Source organism: Sebastes fasciatus, chromosome 1, assembly GCF_043250625.1.
Source record: "Sebastes fasciatus isolate fSebFas1 chromosome 1, fSebFas1.pri, whole genome shotgun sequence".
NCBI classification, from domain to species: domain Eukaryota; kingdom Metazoa; phylum Chordata; class Actinopteri; order Perciformes; family Sebastidae; genus Sebastes; species Sebastes fasciatus.
Window position 1 is genome coordinate 18,513,305 of NC_133795.1, and position 22,341 is coordinate 18,535,645.

At 38.5% G+C, this 22,341-nt stretch overlaps 2 protein-coding genes and 1 long non-coding RNA gene across 3 annotated transcripts in view; 2 read left to right on the forward strand and 1 right to left on the reverse strand.

Moving 5' to 3' along the window:
• The first annotated feature begins 1,914 nt into the window (after positions 1–1,914).
• Positions 1,915–7,343, forward strand: LOC141767695 (MICOS complex subunit Mic10-like). Its single transcript, XM_074635251.1, has 4 exons — positions 1,915–2,057; positions 6,850–6,897; positions 6,977–7,086; positions 7,171–7,343. Exons 1-4 carry the CDS (start codon positions 1,997–1,999, stop codon positions 7,177–7,179), a joined length of 228 nt encoding a protein of 75 aa, XP_074491352.1. The 5' UTR covers positions 1,915–1,996; the 3' UTR covers positions 7,180–7,343.
• A 6,024-nt stretch (positions 7,344–13,367) lies between these two features.
• Positions 13,368–17,517, forward strand: nbl1 (NBL1, DAN family BMP antagonist). Its single transcript, XM_074635212.1, has 3 exons — positions 13,368–13,540; positions 15,740–15,851; positions 16,902–17,517. The coding sequence occupies exons 1-3, from the start codon at positions 13,368–13,370 to the stop codon at positions 17,181–17,183; spliced, it is 567 nt and encodes a 188-aa protein (XP_074491313.1). The 3' UTR covers positions 17,184–17,517.
• LOC141767701 (uncharacterized) overlaps positions 13,591–22,341 on the reverse strand; it is a 77,449-nt gene continuing 68,698 nt past the window's right edge. Inside the window, exon 4 of the long non-coding RNA XR_012593914.1 lies at positions 13,591–13,605. This is a non-coding gene — a long non-coding RNA (uncharacterized LOC141767701). The remainder of the gene's footprint in view (positions 13,606–22,341) is intronic.

The following is a 22,341-nucleotide window of genomic DNA, read 5'->3' on the forward strand; positions in this document are numbered from 1 at the left end:
ATCAAATATGTTTAAAATCTTTAAAAGTATAAAAGGAGGGTATTCTTTTGAGCCATATCATTTTATGGATGTAATATTTTGCTAGGATATTAATCAAATTAATTATGTCAACTCATCTGAGTAATATCTATAATCTTTGTTAGATATCCTTTTCAAAAATGTTTTAAGAAGTTCTTCTGTAAATTAAACCAAAAAGAAGTATCATGAAAACAATCTACAGATATTCACTTAAAATGTTGGTCACTTTTACTTGCTTTTTATTTTATTTTTTTATTTTATTTATATTCATATGTTCTGAGCACTCCTTTAGGTTTAGCTTGAATGATTTATGTCCAGTTGAATTGAATATGAATGTTCCCTTATTTACATTATGCAATAATGATTCAAGTATATGCAAGCAGGTGTAATGATGTAGTAAATGTTTATATAATACCTAAATGTGTTGGTGGTTGATGATCATTCATGGTTAATGGGGGTGTTGTGGTGGATTTGTCGACACCTGTGGTGGCTGGTGGTTCATTAATGATATTAGATTTTATTAAAACTGAATGAGCTGATTTCCTGTATGTAAAAAGGAAATCTGCTGATCACACTGATAATTAACACCCACTTGAAGAACTGGGTTAATGTTTTTTACTGTGACTATAATTTCTCAGTGGTTAACTAAGGTTTGTCATAAAAATGTATGAGCAAGTGACACATACAAGTGTACTCCCATGTATTTTTTTTTTCATTATTTAGAAATATTTCTGAAAATCTCCATATCAAAGCTATCCATTGTGCAAATATGCTTTCTTCCCTGAAGCTGCATGTGCATCCTGGATTGTTTGTAAATGGGAAACCTTCCTGTCAATCCCCCAAAAACATCTGCATGTTATTGACTGTGACTGGAAGCAGCACTTTGACTTCTAGCATCTGCTGGAATTTCCTAAGAAGAGGAGCTGCAATTTCAAAAAAGATTAATGTTATGAACACAATAGACATGTTTTTGATTAGAAGAAGGTGTGGCTCAAGTTCTTTCTTAAAATATGCCACATCGATATTGTTTTATAAAAACATATAAGAAAGAAAGTTAATCCAGTTGCATATATTCTCAAATGTACTACTGCCAGCATAGCAGTAAATGGGAACTCTTTTCCTTTCAGTACGTAGGTCAGTAGGCTAACCTATGTGCAACACTTTGTGCATGTATGCATCACATATCTCAGCATATGGGCGGGATGGGGGACACTTCCTCAAGCATTGAAAACTATCGAGAATAATGTAATATTGTATTGTAATATACAGAACTTTTACTAGATAAAGTCAGATGTATTGAACGGCCTACTAAAGACGGCAAAAAAAGTTAGCAAATTAGTGTGAAACAGGCTATCTAATGGATTAACACTTTAAAATCCAGTGAGTCAGTCAGTGAGAAATAAAGTAACATACATTAAGGGGGGCAATACATGTAATTCCTATAAAGTGTGTGAATGTGCACCTTTCTAAACAGAAAAGGGTTGTTTAGACTCTTAAGTTGTATGTCCTCACATTGCCTGTTGCCTGTATCGTAAACTCGGAAATCAAAATGTGGATTCTCGTGATTCACAACATGAGCACAAGTAAACAGTCTGAGCTGCTGACAAAAAAATATATATTGTTGCATGGAAACTGCATAGGGTGTAAAATCTGTAAATAAAATTAATAAAATATCAAAAGAGATGTTCAGTTATTTTAGTAAACAGTCTGAGCTGCTGACAAAAAATATATATATAGTGTTGCATGGAAACTGCATAGGGTGTAAATTCTGTAAATAAAATTATTAAAATATCAAAAGAGATATTCAGGTATTTTAGGAGCTGAATAAAAAAAAACTAAAACTTTACTAAAACTAAAATAGTATATTAACCCATGATAAATAAGAGAGTGGTATTCTGGTGATGGTGTGGTGGAGTGAGTTCACGTGACTCTACATTTCTCTCGCGAGATTTCGCGGAGCTTCCTGACAGCTGAAAACATGGCAGACGAACACGGACGGAAATGGGACCGTTGTCTTGCTGATACAGCCGTGAAAACAGGTTAATGTCTCTTCATACATGTGATATAATGATGTAACGCTGTCATTAGGTATTCTGCAGTATATTATATATGGTAAATAATGGTGCTGCAGGTCAGTGGAGCTCCTTTTCTAGGACACATCTGTGTGTGTGGCCATGCTGGGACACATTACTGAGGTCAACCTGTCTTCTGAATGCATAAAACGAACATGTGGAGGAATTATTAGATTAAAAGAAGACCACGTAGTGTTGGGATAGAAACTAGAGTTGGCCAGGTTATGTGTTTTTGATTAACAGACTGTACTGAGTGTGTGAATGTCACCTTTGGAGTAACACAGTATGGAGGGTGGATCACAGCCTTAAAGGATCATTCTGTCTACTTTCAGCCTGAGACTAATATTGTCCTCATTGGCGAGGCTGTCTCATCTCTTTAGCACCCACAATGGTTTTTTTTACAGTTATATAGCAACAATAACGGTCCTATTCTGAAGTTCGTGATTTTCTAGCCATTAAAACTAACATACAGGCTACAAAATGACAGAATCATCTGTTTTGTTAAGATAAGATAAGATATTCCTGTAGTACAGTGCAAAATAGTGCAAAAAAACAAGATGCATCAGCTAACACAGTAAAAAAAAAAAAAGAACAGGTAAACAAATTGAAAGAAAATATGAACCATTTCAATAGAAGCAGTATATACAGTATTAACAATAAACAGACTATTAAAAAAAATTGCACAAGTGGAAAAATGATATTGCACAGTGAGAATGAAATGAAATTCCACCTGAAAATATTGCACAGTATGAATTACACCTGAGTAGTAATGATAATGCACAGTCAGTATACAGTATAGTGCAGTTATTGTCAGGTTTTGGTGTGTAAGTGGTCTACTGGTTGAGACTGCCAGAGGTGCAGATTCAACTCAGACCACATCCACACTTAACTGGGTAAATCTGAAAAGTCGGTCTACACTAAAACCCTTAAACCATTAGAAACATGATAACTCTGCTCTGTTAAACCACTGTTTGTCCCCTCCTACTCTCTATACTGTGTTTTAATGCATCATCTCAGTTAATATTATATACTGTTGTCAGACAGAATGAGCATAAAATGGTGATTGAATCCTATCTTAAAAATGGAAATGTAGGACAATGGCATCAGCTGTGCCGTGTGACACAGATGGTTGTCTTCATAACTTGGCCTGTCAGGGACGACATATGTTATTGTTTTCTAAAAGCTTTATCCTGTCAGTACTAAAAAGTAAAGCCAGCCGTTTGAGATTTATCCACTCTGGAGAGACTGTTTATGAAAAATGACATTTGTTGGGTGAGAAAAATGCTGGCTGAGCATGGACTGATGAGGTGCCTTTTTAGATTTTTCCAGTTTAGTGTGGACGAACTCTTGTATAGCTAATACCTTTTAAGCCAGTGTTGGCGATGGTCTACTTGTGGCCAGCAGTTCAGGCACCAACTGGAAAGCAGAAACAACCTATCAAATCTGTAGTAAGTTCATGGTCTTTGATCCAGGAATAAATTTACTTTACATCATATTAATACAAATTATTTGCCCAAATGGACTTTTAACACATTAGCATGGCACGTACACCCTACAACCATGATCAACAAATAAAGTCTAAATTTAAAATTATATTTGAGATTTTTTTGCTAAAGTTATCCCATTATCAGCAGAAAGAAGGGAACAATCTGACCAGTGTTAGGCTACTACAAGTCTGTTGACTTAACAAAATCATTTTTCATTGTTCTGCAGTCACTTCACATTGACATGTATCAACATTTCCTTTAATATATAATACACACTATTCAACAGTTCACAACAGACATGTTTGAATTCATTGCCAAAACCCTCTGTTAAGTAACAACATAAATAGGGTTGTTTTTTTTATTTGAGAAAGTAAAATTAAAATGAATAGATGTTTTGGTTTCGTCCATTGCCTCTGGCCGTCTGTCAACCAGTCATCACTGATGAAACAACGCTGCATTACAGTGTTGAGCAGATCACCATGGGGTCTTTATGCAGAGTTTGTCTGTGGTATTTGGAACATTGTTGGCCCAGCACTCAAATACTTAGACTGGCAAACAATCTGTCCCAAAAGACACTTAGTGACGTCAACTTCGGCACAATGACATATGTCTCTTGCTCGGAGGAAAAACATCTGCATTGTGGCACTTCTTTGAGCTCACTCTGTGTAGCAAACTGCCAGCTGTGCCAAGGTGTCTCTGGTAGCCAGAGAAACTCGGCAGCAGATGTTCTGCTCAGGAGCTTGATGCTCAGTTTTTTTTTGTTAGTTACTAATATTAGTCCTCCTAATATTTTGTGTAACATTGTGTGTTAATGATTGCTAGCATTTTAATATAATAAATTGAGATATACCATAAACAAGACAATCACATAAAAGGTTGGTATCCTCTTGTGCCTCTGCCCTACATTTGATATATTTAGTGCCCCAGGTTCAGATTATGTGGGAAAACGTTTGGATATCCTACAAAGGATTTGCTCCGTACAGCAAAGGAAGAGAGGTAATACGTACTGGCCAGTGATAAAAGTGAAATGAGAGAAGTCAAATCCAACTTCTTTTTCTGAAGCGAAAGCATGTGCATTGATGGTGCACACAATTAGAAACATCCTCTTCATAACAGGAAACAACTGTGTTTATTGGAAACATGGTATTTAATTTGAGGAACTATAAACAATATTAGAGAGAGACAGGCCAGCTCTTCACTGCATGTATGCCAACATGCTCACAATGCTGATGTGTAACATATATATATGTTTTACCATATTCACTGTCTTAGGTTAGCATTGTCTAATTAGCACAAAACACAAAGAATCAGGATCAGAAATACTTTATTGGTCCCCATACAGGGGGAAATTAGGACGTTACAGTTGCTCTTACATATAAGCGTAAAGAAATGTAAGAAAAAATAAATAAAGGAGTATGTAACATGTAAGTTATGTAGATAATGCTACAGTATATAACACAATATAGAGAAATATAAATAAATAATAAAAAAATAAATATAAGAAATATGTGCATCAAACACATACAATATATTATCACAGTGTAAATAATTAAATACAAAATGCTGAGAAGTGGGATCTATTAAGTGCGTTAAATATAAATGCAAGAATAGTATAAATAAGAATTAAATAAGAGTATTTCTTCAAATGTACAGTATAAATGTAGTATTAATGATAGTATGAGTATTGCACAGGTGAAAGTATAGCTGAGGGAATGTCAGTAGTCATACCATATCGCACAAATTTAAAATTTTGACCTGATGATGGCACTATTATGTCAGGGCATCACCAGAGTTATTACAAAATATCCCAAGGGTACCATGAATACCATGTGGAATGACTGAAAAAGACGACTTTGCCCTCTCTAGACCCAACACCGCTGGTATGGCTAAAAACTGGAAGTGAAAAGAGTCAGAAGTAAGAAGAGCTGCACCCTTAAAAGAACATGACTTCACAGTTACAGATCGTCATATTAAGTGTATTATGTTTATGTTTCTCACTCAAGCTGTGCAAATCCTAAACCGTGTCCCCTGCAACACACAGAAACACAACTAGTTCTACAAAGAAATGTGTTGTCAATCATTTTAAAATTGCAACGTGACTCAGGCTGTACGACTTGAGTTGTATATTTTTTTAAACTAAATTCACAAAATCACTATGATTGACAATGAATGTCTTCCTTGATGCCATTTCCAGAAAATACCTGAAATAATGAAGAAATAAATCACAGTACCATTAACCAGCTCTGGACTTTATTTTCTGGGAGTATTTTCTGGCCTGTGGGTTATGCAGTTCATTCTGCTGCAGCACAAATGTTTTTGTTATAATCCGTCCCCCTTGGAGACGTCCAGACAAAGAGAGAGGATGCCAAAATGAGATGTTGATCAGCCCTCATATTTTGCCAATGCTTTTACTGTATCACTGTCAGTGGAAAAAAAAAATCAGGGGCTTCAAAACAGCTCTGGCTGAAGAGCAAAGAAAGACAGAGAACCTTAAATTTAACTAAATCTTTGCTTGAGATAGACGCAGAGGACAATAATTTATTGTTGATCTGCACTGATAGCCAGGGTGTCTTTTGTGGTCTTGTTTGACATTTGTAAGTTGTGCAATAGAGAACAGTCTGAGGGTTCTGGTTCAGGCGGTCATGCTGCATAGCTCCCTGAATCCAATTAAGAGTCGGAGGGGCCCAAATGGCTGTTTTTTTTATGTGTTTTCTGTGCTGGCTGGCCTGCTGTTGGGTGTGGTGTGGCCTGCAGCGAGGTGAAGTTAAACGCACAAACACATTCCTCCTCGAGATCCCACTCTGGTCTGAGCACTTCAAACAACTGAGCCAGCTCCTGTGCCACTGAATAACCTGCTTGACCACACTGGGTCAAGACATTTCTTACCTGCACATGTGTTGCACTCTTTGACCTCTCCTGCCCTCTGCCTCGTGGACACTGGCGTTTTGCCCCTTTTTTACTCCCCCCTCTCTTGCACCCCTTTTTACTGTTTTCTTTCTTTCTTGGATGTTTGTACTCTTTCTGCTTTTTCTCTCCCTCTATTTTCCTAATGAGCAATGTCTTGCTAACTTGTGCGGTTTACCAACTCTTGCATCAAACATAATAGCGGCACCCCGCTGACCTCATTACAACAGATCTACATCTGTGCCAGGAAGATTTTGTACTGGATCAGACATGATCACGCTACCTCAGTACTAAGGTCAAATCTTTTTTTTGAAGTGTAGTTTAATCACGGCACTCATACTTTCTTTTTTTTTTCTTCCTCTTTGCAGTAACTGGCCTCGCTGTGGGCGTTGTGTTCTCCGTCCTTCTCTTCAAACGTAAGTGCTGTTTCTTAAGGTAGACTTGTGCTTGCAGGTTTTTTTGTAACCTCTACATGTGAATGCTTTTCTCCCCCAGGTCGCACATGGCCCGTCTCACTTGGTTCAGGTTTGGGACTGGGCATGGGATACGCCAACTGCCAGCATGACTTCAGGTCACCGTACCTGGTTCATGGCCGCATGGTTAAGGTGAGAATACAGAGGGTAAAATGTATTGTTTGTTAGAGGTTTGTAACACACTAACACATGATTTTTGTGTGTGCTCATTTACAGGACCAGTAGTGAAGGACTAAAAAGATGAGCAGGAGTTGCCATGAAGCTGCCCGTCCGTTTTTGTGTTGTTTTGCTGCTCCTTTCTGTCCCTGGCACTAACGTCCAATGATTCCCACATTGTGTTTATCAAATGGCGGTCAATGTATATTTAATAAAGCGATTCTGGAAAACTCTTGTTTCTCTCTCCCTTTTTTTATGTATGCATGTTTGAGGAGAATGAAATGTGGTTTTGGGGGTGGGAGGCAGTTTTGTGTGTTAATGAGCTGGGAGACTCGAACTCCTGCTGTTTTGGAATGAGGGCCAGGTTCAGCATCTGCAGCTCCGTTAGAGAGTGGGAGGATGAAAAGTTGCACAGAATGATGGAATAAAGAAAAATGAACTTGGTGGGAGACTAGTGCTATAGTGTTGGAAGAGAGTTATGTTTGACATGAACTTTGTCATATAGTTTTCCTCTTTTAAAGATTTATTTTAATACTATAATGGGTAGATTAATTTCTGAAGACAGAGAAGTAACCCAGTCTGATCATCACATGCTAGATCAAGCATGTGCACGGTATGATTATGAGTTAGACAAGCGTGTTTGCTGCAACTGAGTTTTCTTTACAGGGAGTTTGAAAAGTACACGTCTCCATATCAGAAAGAATCTCTTACGTCTTGTGTATTCGTTGGCCGTGAGTCTGTTTTGGCGTGATTGTTTTGAGTGTGATTGATCACTCATGTGTGGTTGCACGACCCTGCTAGGAGAGGAAAAGGGATTGTGTGAGCGTGTGCAGGCGCACACGTTTATCCAGACCCCTGGTGAAGCAGAATCCGTGGAATGCAGAGGAATGCCATTTCTGGACTGGAGCTCGCTCTTATTACTAACAGGTGAGTTCTGCACTTTGCACTCTGAACACAACACATGGCTTACACTTACACATCAAAGAAGACACTGACGCATGCATGCTTTCTCTAACTCACATTTTCTCTCTCCGTCACAGTTACAGTTTTCTCAGCAATGTGAGCACATAATGGGCAATGTCAGACATTAAGCCGTGTCACTCGTCCCCTGTCCATTAAAATATTTGTTTGCAAGTGAAGCGTGAGACAGATGGGGGTGCTTATGGACACGAGCCAGGCTGAACACCTGTAAGCAGGTAGGATGAAGTGCAGGAATGGGGTGGGTGAGGGGTACCGGTGACACAGCTGAGGTGAAACCAGGCAGGCCATACCTGTCTGTGCCTGTCTACAACATTCTCCATGATGAATCATAATTACCAGTCTAATAATGCTACCTAATCACATTTGTTCATCCCGTGACAAAATCTGTTCAGTCGGTGTTGGTGAATGTCTGGCATGAAATGTAAGACCAGACATGCCATATGTGCTGCTGCATGACTCCAGCTTGCAGCTGCTGTATTCACATCTGTTAGTTCAGTAAAAGCAGCAATACCACTCTGTAAAAATACTCAATTACAAGTATAGGCCCAGCAGCAAAAATTATTATTCTATAATAAATTATGCTACAGAGTCCCTCTGGCAAATACAAATGTGTTTAAAAAGTCCTTTATCCAAAGTGCCATCAATATTCTTAACTCAACGTGAACAGATCTAAGCCACAGACACTGACATCAACTGTTTTAATGTGTAACATTAACTGTCTGTATTTGTTTTTTTACTAACTGCTTGTCTGTTTTTTTAATGTTGTTGTTTCCTGTGTTTGGTGAGCAAAAGACAAATTTCCACCCTGGTGGACAATAAAGATTTATTGTATTGTATTGTATTATTATCTAAATGTACTTATGGGTATCAAAAGTAAATGTATGCAATTCAGAAAATGCCCCCCTGTGATTGATATACTATTACTGTATATTAATATTAGCTGCTAATGTATTGGTGTGCAAGTAAATGTTTACTGCTGTATAGTCTGTCAAGGTGGAGCGGATTTTACTACTTTACTACTTGAGTAGGTTAATGTATAACAATGCATTGTTTTTTATACTGTGATCATATGTTTTGTATGTAAAATGTGAAGTTACTATAACTGCCAAGTAAATGTAGTGGAGCAAAAAGTACAATACCTCCAATACTACTACCAATACTAATGTATTGGTAGAAGTAAAAAGTAAGTTAGTAAGTTTTCATAAAATGAAAATGGTACAAGTACCAAGAAGTACTTGAGTAAATGTACACAAGTCGGTATAATGTTTACTTGAACTTGAACTTTTACTTGAATATTTTTTTAACAACACAGCATGTAAACATTCTAGTAGAAACACAAAATACAAGTATGAAGCTGAAAATGAGCATGATATGGGACCTTTAAAGCTCAGATGTTAGGCTCCATATTCCCTTTTTTTAAATGGGATTTTAAAGGAGTTGACTCACAGGTCAGCAAAGGTTACCTATTGCCATTCGGCATCTCATCCCAGCCAATATGGTTATGTGGGCCCCACATTGGTTATGCTGGGGGTACCTGGGTACCAAGTGGGTATGGGCCCACTTGGATCAACTAAGTAGGTCCCACATGGGCTCCCCATGTGGGCTACCCAAGTGGGTTCTAGGTGGGTCACTAATGGGAAATTAGTGCATGGGCTCAGAATGGGCAACACAAATGGCGCCCACTTGGGTCAACTAAGTTGGTCCCACATGTGCTCCCAATGTGGGCTACCCAAGTGGGTCCTATTTGGGTCACTACTGGGAAATTAGTGCATGGGGCCAACATGGAAACTGTGGACAAACCTACTTACAACCCATATTTCAGGCCATGTAGTTCCCACATAGAACTTAAACCTGGGGCCGAGATGGGTTTTGGTTTATGTCGCCCAGATTGGGCCCAGTGTACTCCTGCATGAAACCCACAAAGGCAATTGGCACGGGGCCATTATGTAACCCATGGACCATCCCATATAGGGCCCATTTTTCAGCCCATTTACTACCCACATGGGTCCCACATACAAATGTTGGCTGGGATGTGGTCACTCAACATATTAAGGCATTAATTAGATCAAGTTGTCATGCGCTTATCATTTAGTTAAATAACCTGCTGTTGATATAAGTCCAACTGGATCAGATCATTGATTCACATACTGTTATTACATTATTACACTAATATTAGTGTTTCAATTTTAAATGTTAGTAAAGCAAAAGTTAACACACATGACTGTAAATATGCCCTATTTTGTTATATTTTGTTGTAAATCTCTGTAAATCTGTGGTTTGGCCTCGCTCCTACTTTGGGGAAACATTGGAAACCTTCCCACCAGTCCTCCTCCTCCTCCTCCTCCTCCTCCTCTTACCCGCTCTCCTTCGTCCAGAACCGGCTCAGCGGGGACTCCTGTCCGTGGGCTCAACCGCGCCTCAGCTCTGCTACACAGTCTGACAACAAAAGACAACAACTTGGAGGGTGTTTCTCAGCGGAGTTACAGTTACAGGGTTGAACTTAACAGTGGACTGAGAGAGAGAACAGTAAAGTGGGAGGTCCGGTCTGAGCTGATGGACTCTGGATGAGATAGAGCTCAGAACTACTATAACCTCCATCTCCCCATCAATCCTTCACTCACCCGTCTCACGGACCGGCTCCTTCTCTGTCCGGATGATGTAACTGTGTTTTATGACAAGAACTGGGCTCGGAAGTCTCCTCGAAGTGCTCACATTTTCCTTTAATTATCAGCGCACGGTGATATCGGACGGCAGCACCGCATCCTCTGCTTCTTCCAGGAGTCCAGGTTTCAGCTCAGCTCAGCGGGACGTTGCGCAGCTCAACCGGCTGTTCCTCCGGAGGAAGGTGAGCTGCTGGAGAGTTACTCTCAGCTATATACGACCACTGTTAAGGCCTCGTTACTCAGAAAGTAACGTCACGACATTATAACTGGTAACTACAGTTTGAAAAGTACGTTAAATGTCTTAGTGATAGTGAATAACCGTCACGTCACGGTACTTTTCATCCGTTAGTTCGTTAGCTGCGACACTTGTTTAAAAATGACGGTTGAAACTTCTCCCACCATTCTAAGTAACTCAAAGATCATCTTACCGGTGTAAAATCAAGTAAAATCACTCTTGTTTTAACTACATGGCTAAATTTAGTATGATAAATAAAAGAAAACTAGAAAAGAGAAGATTTCTTATATCTGTTTAGCCTGTTATCAGCCGTTAAACGGCAGTTGAAGTAGCTTAACTGACGTTTAACGTACGTTACTTCACCATGGGAACTGATCCCTAACGACAGATTCAAACTCAGATTTAACCGTTTACTACTGTAACTATAGTAAAGGTCAGGGTCTACTGTAACTATAGTAAAGGTCAGAGTCTACTGTAACTATAGTAAAGGTCAGGGGGCAAATAAAGAGCTTATAGTCGTTATATTCGTTTATACTCTTTCTGAAACAGCAAGTTAAAGTATACAAAGTATTACTTTCATGAACTAGAAAGCAGAGATGCTCACAAGTCATTTTTGCCCAATCTCTGCTACAAAAAAAAATGTGCTACAAGTTTATACAAGTATATACTTGCAGGATAAAAACTATTAACTAGTAGTTTACTGATGAACTATAAAGTGGGCTACAAGTTTATACAAGTATTATTGCAGGATAAAAACTATTAAACTTGTAGTTTACTGAGAGTATACTTTAAAGTGCACTTTCATAAACTATAAAGTGGGCTACAAGTATACTAACAGGATAAAAACTATTAAACTTGTAGTTTACTGAGAGTATACTTTAAAGTGTACTTTCATAAACTATAAAGTGGGCTACAAGTATACAAGTATACTAACAGGATAAAAACTATTAAACTAGTAGTTTACTGAGAGTATACTTTAAAGTGCACTTTCATAAACTATAAAGTGGGCTACAAGTATATACTTACAGTATAAAAACTTTTAAACTAGTAGTTTACTGAGAGTATACTTCAAAGTGTACTTTCGTGAACTAAAAAGCAGGCCACAAGTATAAAACTAGCAAACGATCAGTATACTTAAAGTATAGTTGCAGTACAAAATAAAGGTTAGGTGGAAACTAGCTGTGTACTCAAAGTTTACTATTCTTATACTTAAAGTATACTTAAAAGTATACTTGTATAAACTAAAAAGTGGGCCTATTAAGTCCCAAGAAATATACACTTACAGGTATACTACTAGTACATTGATATTAGTATACTTACTACATAAAGTATAACTGGGAAATATACCCTTACCAAAAAAAAGTTTATTCAAGTGTGCTATTAGTATACTTCTTTTAAATCTAAAATAAGAGAGTATACTTTCAGTTTATTTTTTATGTACTTATCAGAGAACAAAAGTATACATAAGTATATTCGGCTCATACTGACAAGTATACAGAAAAGTTTAAGTGTGCTTTGTTTATAGGTCTACTTGTGCTTAATCGTTTGTTCGAGATATACTTAAGAAAAGTATAATTAAGTATTCTTGCCTTATAGGCCTACAGAAAGGTATACTTGGCTTGTAGTTGTGCTTACTTTTTGATAGAGTAGCCTATTAAACTACCACTCTAACGCTAATATAGAGTCTGTGGAGTGTGCTGTGTTTAAAGAAAGTAGCCCGAAGTCTGTAAAGAAATATCTATATTTATTAAAGCAAGTCTTCCTCCCTCACAACAGCACACCCGAGACGCCCCTTTATCTTTTCTATCCATACACAATAGATGAGGAGCGCTCTATTGTTTTGTGTAGACAAAGTTTCTTGTGTCAGAGACATATGGAAGTGCTGAAAAGTGTGCTAAGTCGTCTACGTGGGAGACCACAGACACTTTTTTATAAGCAGCAGGAGAAAACGATTTGGTAGGTTGTAAATGACGTGACTGGTTGAGGCATTTTTAAAGAAGAGAGTGAAACAGAGCAGACCTGGTATTAGAGTCAGGTGGTAGGAGCAGACATTTCCTCCCTCCCCCCTATTGTATTGTCTCTTTTAGGACACTATGAACCCAGTATAATGTTCTCTCTGCGACACATAATTAAGAAGTTGTCTCTTTTAATCATTCAAATGAGCCAAACATGATAACTGGAGAAAATATGAAGCAAAAGGGGCTTTAAGTTGCCAATCCACATCTGCAGGGATATGCAAAGCCAGGCAACATCCGACCAGTAGACGTCAGAAAACATCAAGAGATTGCGTGACTACTCTTTTGAATGTGTTTTTTAATGTGGAACAAGGTTAACAGAGCGGTAACATGCTGTGGTTTTCTGCCCCTTTAGGTGCAGTCATGTGGCAGAGGATTCAGATTTGTTGGGCACTGTTTGCACTGTATTCAGCGGCACCGCCTGCACACATCAACCGCCTGGCGCTGTTCCCTGACAAGAGCGCCTGGTGCGAAGCCAAGAACATCACACAGATAGTCGGGCACACGGGATGTCAGCCTCGCTCTATTCAAAACAGGTCAGGAGGATGAAGGCCCTCTCTGTCTCGCTCTCTCTTTCTCCTTCTGATCATTTCTCCAGCAGCTGAAAAAAGTGAATAGGCTAAAGTAGAAATGTCCAGATGTCAATAAGTTGCATCCTCACAGTTATGCCTCATTCAGTTTGTCGGACACACTGGAGTCAGCACTGACATAGTGCTGTGCTTCAACTTAAAGTACCACACTGTAGAGATTTTGCATGTTACAGACAGTTTACTACAAACACATATTTGTGTTATTACCAACTAGGGCTGTAACGGTATACCGGTATCAAGGTACACCGTGATATGGAAGTTGACAGTTATCATACCCTGTACATTTGCTCATCTACTGTATTGAAAAAAAAACAGACATAAGGGAGTGTGTGAGTTAAAGATACATTATATATATATATATATATATATATACATTATATGTTAATTGTTAATAATCATTTATTATTATTTTAAAAGCTCACAGCGGATTTTTCTTTTCATTTAGTAGTTAATTACATGCCATAGTGCTGCTAACATGTAAACTAACATGCTTTATATAACATATTACAGTTTGTTTATTATAATTCTGTTCTCATTCCTTTCAGGGTCATTGTAACTGATGATAATAATAATAATAATAGTAATAATAATAATAATAATAATAATAGTGTAATACCGTGATATTTTCTGAGATGGTTATCGTACCGTGAAAATCTCATCTCGCTACAACCCTAGTACCAACTGGGATTTAAAACATACAACAGTGTTTTAGATTTTTCTATTTTTCTGCCTTTCAGGAAGTTATTTGTTTTCCAGACTTGACACTCCTGTGAGATAGCTAATCCATCCATTACACTTGAAGTATAAGTATGAAGAAATAACAAGTTACTTACACTGCACTATTCTGAGCAAGTTACAACTCTGCATGTTGATTTCGATACATATTTGGTTGGAAAACTGCAGGCATTGATATTAAAGGATAACGCTGGTGATATTAATATGTTTCTTATTGTCAACAAATCCCATGAAAAAACAAAAAACTACCAATGTGTTAGTCCGTCTCTCAATACTTTCAATACCTTCCTAACCTATCTGGGGCATTCAGCCAAAAGCTCATTGGTTCCTACAGAGGACATCTTTAGAAACAGGTCATGAATATATACTTTCATTTTAAAGAAAGGCTCAATGAAAGCAACACAACTAAAACAGTTGCAGACAAACAACGCTCAAACAGGAGTAAATAGTGCATTTATCGGGGGCTATTTTCAGCCACTGGTTTGTTGCTCTAGTGAATATTTACAGCAGCAGGCCCATGTTCATGTTAATGACGGAACAATGTGGCTTAGTGATGTGTTTTTGGACAACAATGGAGCAATAAGCTATTTCGGGCTTTGGAGACAGAAAACACTTGTTACGAGGATGGCTTCATCGTTTGTTTTGTTCTTCTTTTCTTTTTCTTTTTTTAAGATTTGTTTTATTGAAAACAGATGGTGCATAATTTATAGTGCAATATGTTAGATATATAAAGTTTTATATTTGTGCATGAAAAAAATTATTCAAAAGAAAGGAAGAGAAAAAATACACATGTGTACAGAGTACTTCAACATTCAAGTAAAATAGTAGTAATGATAAACAAACAAAAACACATACGTATTAATATTAGGGATGCACCGATCTGACTTTTTCAGTTCCGATAGCGACATCTGGGCTTTGGGTATCAGCCGATACCGAGTACTGATCCGATACCAGTGTTTAAATAATAAGCTGTATGCCTCACTGTGTGGAAGTGACTATGATCATTATTTTATGTGTAAGGCAACATCAGGCTTGACTTAAACATCGCTATCCTAACTTTGTAAAAACAAAATATAACAAATAAATACATAGATATAAATTTACTGAATTATTTATTATTAAAATAATATATGGTGCACCAGCAACTTAAAGGTAAAAAATCTTCAAAATTAAAAGAAATTACAATTCAAGTGTAAACCTTTTTAATGCAGCAACAAATTGGTCAAAACTTAAACAGGAATTTAAATTCGAGTCTATAATGTATATAGTATATAAACAAAGAACTTTTCTGAATAACAAGTCTCCATTTTGTGATTTTGTGTCTGGCCTGAGGCTACCACACATCCACAGCTCTGAACGCTCTGGCTGTGCAGTTGAATCACGCACTAATGCACTCTGTCCTCCTCACAGAGCCTGTCTGGGCCAGTGTTTCAGTTACAGCGTCCCCAACACGTTCCCACAGTCCACCGAGTCCCTGGTGCACTGTGACTCCTGCATGCCTGCCCAGACACAGTGGGAAGTGGTAAGATTTATTGCACATTAGCTCATGTAGCAAGCACACACACCAACACTGACTTGTCAAACTTGCACACAAAACCACAGGTTTCCAACATGAAAGAATCACCGTGTTCAGCGGAGAACACAACACAGAAACGGGGGATTTTAAAAAGATTTGTGTCAGACTTCTGCGGTTCCCTATGAACCATAATCTTGTATTTTTTATTCCTCTAAAGTTCATTGTCCGTGTTAGCCAGAATGAATCCAGTCTCTCGACAACAAAGGCTTTGTAGTGAGGTGTAGTGTATGTAGTTTGGAAAGCTGCCAGGGACGCTAGGCGGGTGGGATCACAGGTGAGGTCGCCTCATGTTTCAGTGGAAAATATTGTATCTCTTGGAGTGCTGTCACCTGGTAGATTAATTAATTTTCGTGCTATTTTTGTTACTTGAGAAAATCCAGAAAACGTGCATCTACAGTCTCACCTTACTTCTAATTATCTGGAAATGAATGTTTATGTCTGTGGTTATGATTGTTGTTGCAGGACTTTAAACAGAATTCAGTCTGAAACAAAACAAAGTCAGCTCTCATGAAAGAGGATACTGCTCCATGCTGGTTTGGCACTTGGTGGTAGATCTTGATAAAACTGCTGAATGATCATTTTTCAGTGGATAATGGAAACAGTGAGGGGAAGTTGCGTGAGGTCTGGAGAGAGAGCTAGAAGAGCTTGTGCAACACTGAGGTTTACAGGGGGCTTGTATATTTTCTGTTTATTTTATATCGATTCCGTTGACAATACAGTTATGGCGCAATCATTTTCTTAGCGTGAAAATACAGCCAAAACACACACATCATCCATCCGCATATAGAAGTATACGTACATATTGTAAAAATCTGATTTCCTTCGAAGGACAGGTAGATAAAAAAACAAATAAGATCACTGACAAACCAACAGAAAATCCAGTAGCCATTGACTTTGTACCTCCAGATATTAAAACAAAAGCACTCAACATTTTATCTCTCTGTGTATGTGTTTGTATGTATTTAATTGCATGTATATATGTGTGTGTGTGAATAGGTGACTCTGGAGTGCCCGGGCAATGAAGAGACTCCGCGTGTGGATAAGCTGGTGGAGAGGATCTTCCACTGCAGCTGCCAGTCCTGCAGTAAGGAGGCTGACCAGGAGGGGGCGGTGATGCAGCTGTACCCGGCAGACAACGTCGTGGACGCTCCGTCTTTATCCGACACCCTCAGTGGCGCTCAGTCTCACCCTCTGCCCCCGTCAGACACACACTCTAACAAGCATGCTCACCCACACACAGACCATCACACACTGCCACACACATCAGACGGAGGGTAGGTAGGTACGACTCTTTATGTCGATCCTCTCTTCCGCCCTCTACTCTCCTCCACACCGCATCCTTTGTACCAATCTGTAGTATTATAAAGGCACTTTGAAAATATGGCTTCACTTTGTGTCAAAACGTTTCTCTAAAGGCACACACACACTCTCACAAAGTCATGCTATCAGATTACACTCTATTGTATATAAACTCGTACAAACACACCAGCCTATGCACTCTTTTTGTTTGCTGATTAAACATGCATCCAGACATGACTATAGTCTGGTAATAAGCTGTAGTCTCGTTACTTTTTTATCCGCTTTAATGCAATAAATTCTGTTGTTGTGATAACTGCCCTTTTGTCGTTTGTTTTGTTCAAACAAGTGCCAGTTAGCGCTCTCCTTTCACCATCACAAGAAATGTGAGTGTTTTTGTGTTGAACCACAGAAACAACCGCAGCTTCCTTTCACTGTTTCTAAATGAGCTTGTTTTCTTTATTATCATGTGGCTGCTGTGTGAGTTGGGGTCGCGGCACATGCTGTTGTTTTATTTGATCAACAAAACCCCGGTCATGGACAAACATTTTATAGATGTTGGTGCCGCTTAGTGGAGCACAGAAGAGGTGCATGATGGGAAGAGAGCCTGCTGTTCGCTGCTTCATTGGCCTGACTCTGATCTCACTGTGCCAGAGAGTTTAATGAGATGCTGTGATGGAAAAACCACAGAGAAAGTTTTACAGCGATGCTTTCACTTGTTTATCCATATTATTCAGGATTTGACTACTTTAAAGGAACAGTGTGTAACATTTCAGGGGATCTATTAGCAGAAATGGAATATAATATTCATACCTATGTTTTCATTAGTGTATAATCACCTGAAACTAAGAATCGTTGTGTTTTCGTCAGCTTAGAATGAGCTGTTCATATCTACATAGGGAGCGAGTCCTCTTCATGGAGTCTGCCATGTTTCTACAGTAGCCCAGAATGGGCTAACCAAACACTGGCTCTAGAGAGAGCCTTTCACGTTTTACGTTACCTTACAGCTAATTCCACCAGAACAGTGGCGAAGTGAGTACATTAAAGGAGTTATTATAAATATTCCTCCTGTTCAAGCTGCAGTGAAATGATCCGTACTTAGCGTGACTGCAAAGTAAGAGATGGTGGGGGGGGTAAAACCAACAGTCCTCATGCTGTACAAAAATGTCTTTTAAAGTCCAGCTAAAGCTAATATCAAGTTACAGTCTTTGTATTTATACAGACAGTGTTTATTTGCCGAGCCGCAGTGGAGAGATAGTAACACAAAGAGGGAATTTCTTACTCAAAAGACTTGATTTGGCAAATTCTGTCAGGGGGAACGGGGGTGAGTGACGCAATTGCGGACCAGGGGAATCTTAAAGTTAATCACACCACAAAAATCGCAAGCGATTTAAAGGGAGAGGGGAAACGGCAAATGAAAACAGGCCTAAAAGGAAGGCTCCCTACACTCAATATATCTTGAAAAGTCTAAAACTAAAACGCCGCTGCCGAGTAGCTGGCCAGAACACAAATGAAACAAAAGAACCAGCGAAGGCAGGCCACACAGACCTAACCCACTCTGAGAGACTCCAGAGAAGAGAAAAAGCTAAATGGTGAGTGAATCCCACAGATAGGTTCACATGGTACTTCTGCAGATTCATGCACCCCTACACCGACAGAGCAAAAACAGGACAGCACTCTCACTACCTCTGACAAAGAGACAATGAGCACTGAAACCAGGGCTAGATAAAGGCTTCAACCACCTGATCCTCATCAAGGACAGCTGCCTCTCCAAATTCAAACTTCTGATTTTGTCATAATAGAAAGGGATCTCTTCACAGTCAGTATGGACAGAGACAGCAACCAATAACTCTTTCAAAGTACATGTGGGCATTTGAAAAAATGTGAACCTATCCTTTAAAGTATGTTAATTCAGAATGGAAAAAGTTCACTACAGAATCCTAGCGGGAGAATTTCAGAGACTCAGCTCTGTTAATTGAGTTTCAAAATGGGATAGTAATAGGCACTAAATTTGAATGTGGCCAATATATAGCTTTTACAACAAGAATGCACATAAAAATATATTTATTTTTCTTCTTTAAGCTTTTTTCTATAAAGTAAACGTAACAATATAACAGACGAATCAATTATCTTGGTAATACTTTACTTTTACAGGTCTTTAATTTCTGATTCATTCCTCCTAAAAACTTTTTCTGGAAAGATGTATGTAATTTGATAACAACTTTATGGAAAATAGAGACAGTTTTCAAGTGATACACTTTCAATTAGTTAATTTCAGTAAATCACTAATATAACTTAGAGAGGCTTTTAATCAGTGAACAGCAGGCCAGCCTAACATGCATTGTCTACATACAATTCAACATAAAGTTTTTAATAAGTCAGTTATAAATTTATAGTTTCTTGGGTTTTAAAGGAGCATTTTCTTCCGAGGAAAAGATAGATAGATAGATAGATAGATAGATAGATAGATAGATAGATGGTGTTTGTTGGTGTTGGATGCCGCTTGACTAAGATTAATTACCATGGCAACCTGCAGGATGCTGTTCAGTGAATGGATGGTGAGTGACCTTGTGCGTGTCCCGAGGCAGAGAGCGACAGAATCATACAAAAAGCTTGGAGGTCATAAAAGGAAACAAACGGAGGATGTTCAGTTCATGGTCTGCTCGGTTAAGTAAACTGATCTTCAGTCCAGTCCAGTCCATGAATAGAGGCTGGAGGACATTACAGGAGGAACACTGTTTGAAGTGGCTGCCAAAAAATAAATGTGTGTGTGTGTTATGTTTAGTTTAAAAAGTTCACAGAGAGCCCAGCAGATGTCAGCAGATGTTACAGGTGGAGTCTGGAAAAGTTATATATTTACTGTAAGCCTCTTAACTCCTCAGAAGCAGAGAGAAAAGACACGAAGCAGCAAAGTCTTCCCTCCAGACTCTCCACAGCATCTCTCCTCTCCTTCATCAATCATTCCCTCATCTCTATCTCTATGTCCAGACACTATCTGTTCTTCCATTTCTCGTCAGCTTTGTCCCATATCATCTCATCTTTTTTCTCCTTGTTCTGTGTAATTAAATTTGAACAGCGAAAGGTTGACTGTCTGTCTGTGCTGCAAAACAAATCGATCATCCTGCTTATCTCCCGGCCACACAGCTGACGATGCTCTGAAGATTTGTCAGAGGCAGACAGCAGAGGGAGAAACTCAGAGGGACATTTCTGAACATTTCACAGCGTATTGTCATCTATTAACTTGTTTATCAAGCTGTGATTTACTTTCCCCCCGTTAAACTAGTTCTCATGTGCACAGCAGGCCCTGACTCTTATCATCTTTCACCTGATACTCCTCATCTCTTTCCTTATAAGGCATGCTTTCTGATAGAGTTTTGGATGGTTTTATTTTATTGTATTTCTCTCCTTATATTTTGATCCATGGGAGAGTCACTTTTTACAGTATGTGTGACCTCTATGAATTTAACCCTAATCTAATTTTCCTGAGATGTTATCTGATTATTTGACTAAACTGAAATCCATTATGTCACAAGATGAACTAGGCTACAAGCAGCTTTTGTAATAATTTAGCACGGCCTATTTTAGTTGTTATTTAAACAGACTAACGTACCATACTGCCAACATTGGCTCTATTAGACAATTGTTAAAGAGGCTCAACTGTGATGTCACGGCGTACTGACCACACCCTGGAGTACACTTCTACATCACTGTAGCAAGATGAGAAGTTAGACTACTAGAGGTCAGCAAAAACAAGATGTTCAGCTTCAGATTTGTCTTTTAAGGCGCTCTCACAAGCCAACATTTAGTCCGTTTTAATCGAAATCTGGGGCGATTCGTTTGGGCGGTTGTGAACGCAGTAATCGTACTCTGGTGCAGACCAAAACAACCGGTCCGAGACCGCTTGCGAGAGTTGGTCTTGGGCCATTTCCAATCGAATCACGTGCACAGTAGATCAGTGCTGATTCAAATTGAAACACTTATGCATAGAAGTGGCAGCTCTCGAGACGAAAAAGATAAATTATTATTAGCAAATTATTTTTTTATTTGGTCCGCTTTAATTTGTGCACTGTGAAACCGAACCAGACTGAATAGAAAATGAACCAAAAGTATCAATTTCACTGAGATTTGGATTAACCAAACGAACTATGGCTCGTGAAAGCACCCTAAGAAATGTTACAACCATTTAGTGCTCATTTAAGGACTTCTTCACATAAAGCTTGAAGAAATAGCAGTATTATTTTCTAATACGGCGTTCTTTATGAAGTGTATGTAAGTTGTAACTAAAGGCTTTTACATATCAGCCCAGTCGCACAGCAGTTCGTGAAATAGTCATGAAATTTATTGTATTGTATTGTGATGTCAGCACAAAATCAATTCGTATGTAATCCACGTAATTGTGAACCGGGAAGTATAAAGAGCGGCGAACGCCGCATAGCGAGGTGGTCGAGGTTGATGGGTGGGTCAAAAAAGAGAACAGAACCTTCACCCAGGAGACCGGTACTCATGTCCCGTGTGAAACCACAAGTCACAGTTGATTTATTTGTCAGGTATCTTCCGTACTTAAGTTACAGCACTTTATTTTAGTTATTTTAACCCAAACCACAATCTATTCCTAAACCTAACTAAGTAGTTTTATTTTGAAAAGACTGGAGCAGAATTTACGTCCCTTGTTGCTGGACATTCATAAGAAAATGCTCAACGTCACGAAAAATAAAGGGAATTTGGTGACTATTTCACTGTGTTGATCAGTTATGTGCCATTAATAACAACAATGTTTTGGTTGCCAGGTTGGTGTTTATCCTTTCCATTTTATAACAATTAATTTAGAAATGTTGGTAATCAATTAACAAGTACTAATTTCTTATTTTTTTAATAAGCCATCACAAGTTTGCATTAAAATCATAAGTGTTAGTAATTAATTCCAGGGTTTTTTATAACAAGTCTGCAGTATGATAAATTGATTTAAACATGTGTCATATTGGAGGAAGATTTTCCACAACCTGGCAACCCAAAACTTATTCTTATGTGTGTGTCTGGTGATGTATAAACCATTATTAAATGAAGCCATTAGCTGAAACATATAAACTACGGCTGTCAAAGTTAACGGGATAATAACACGTTGACGCAAATTTGATTTAAC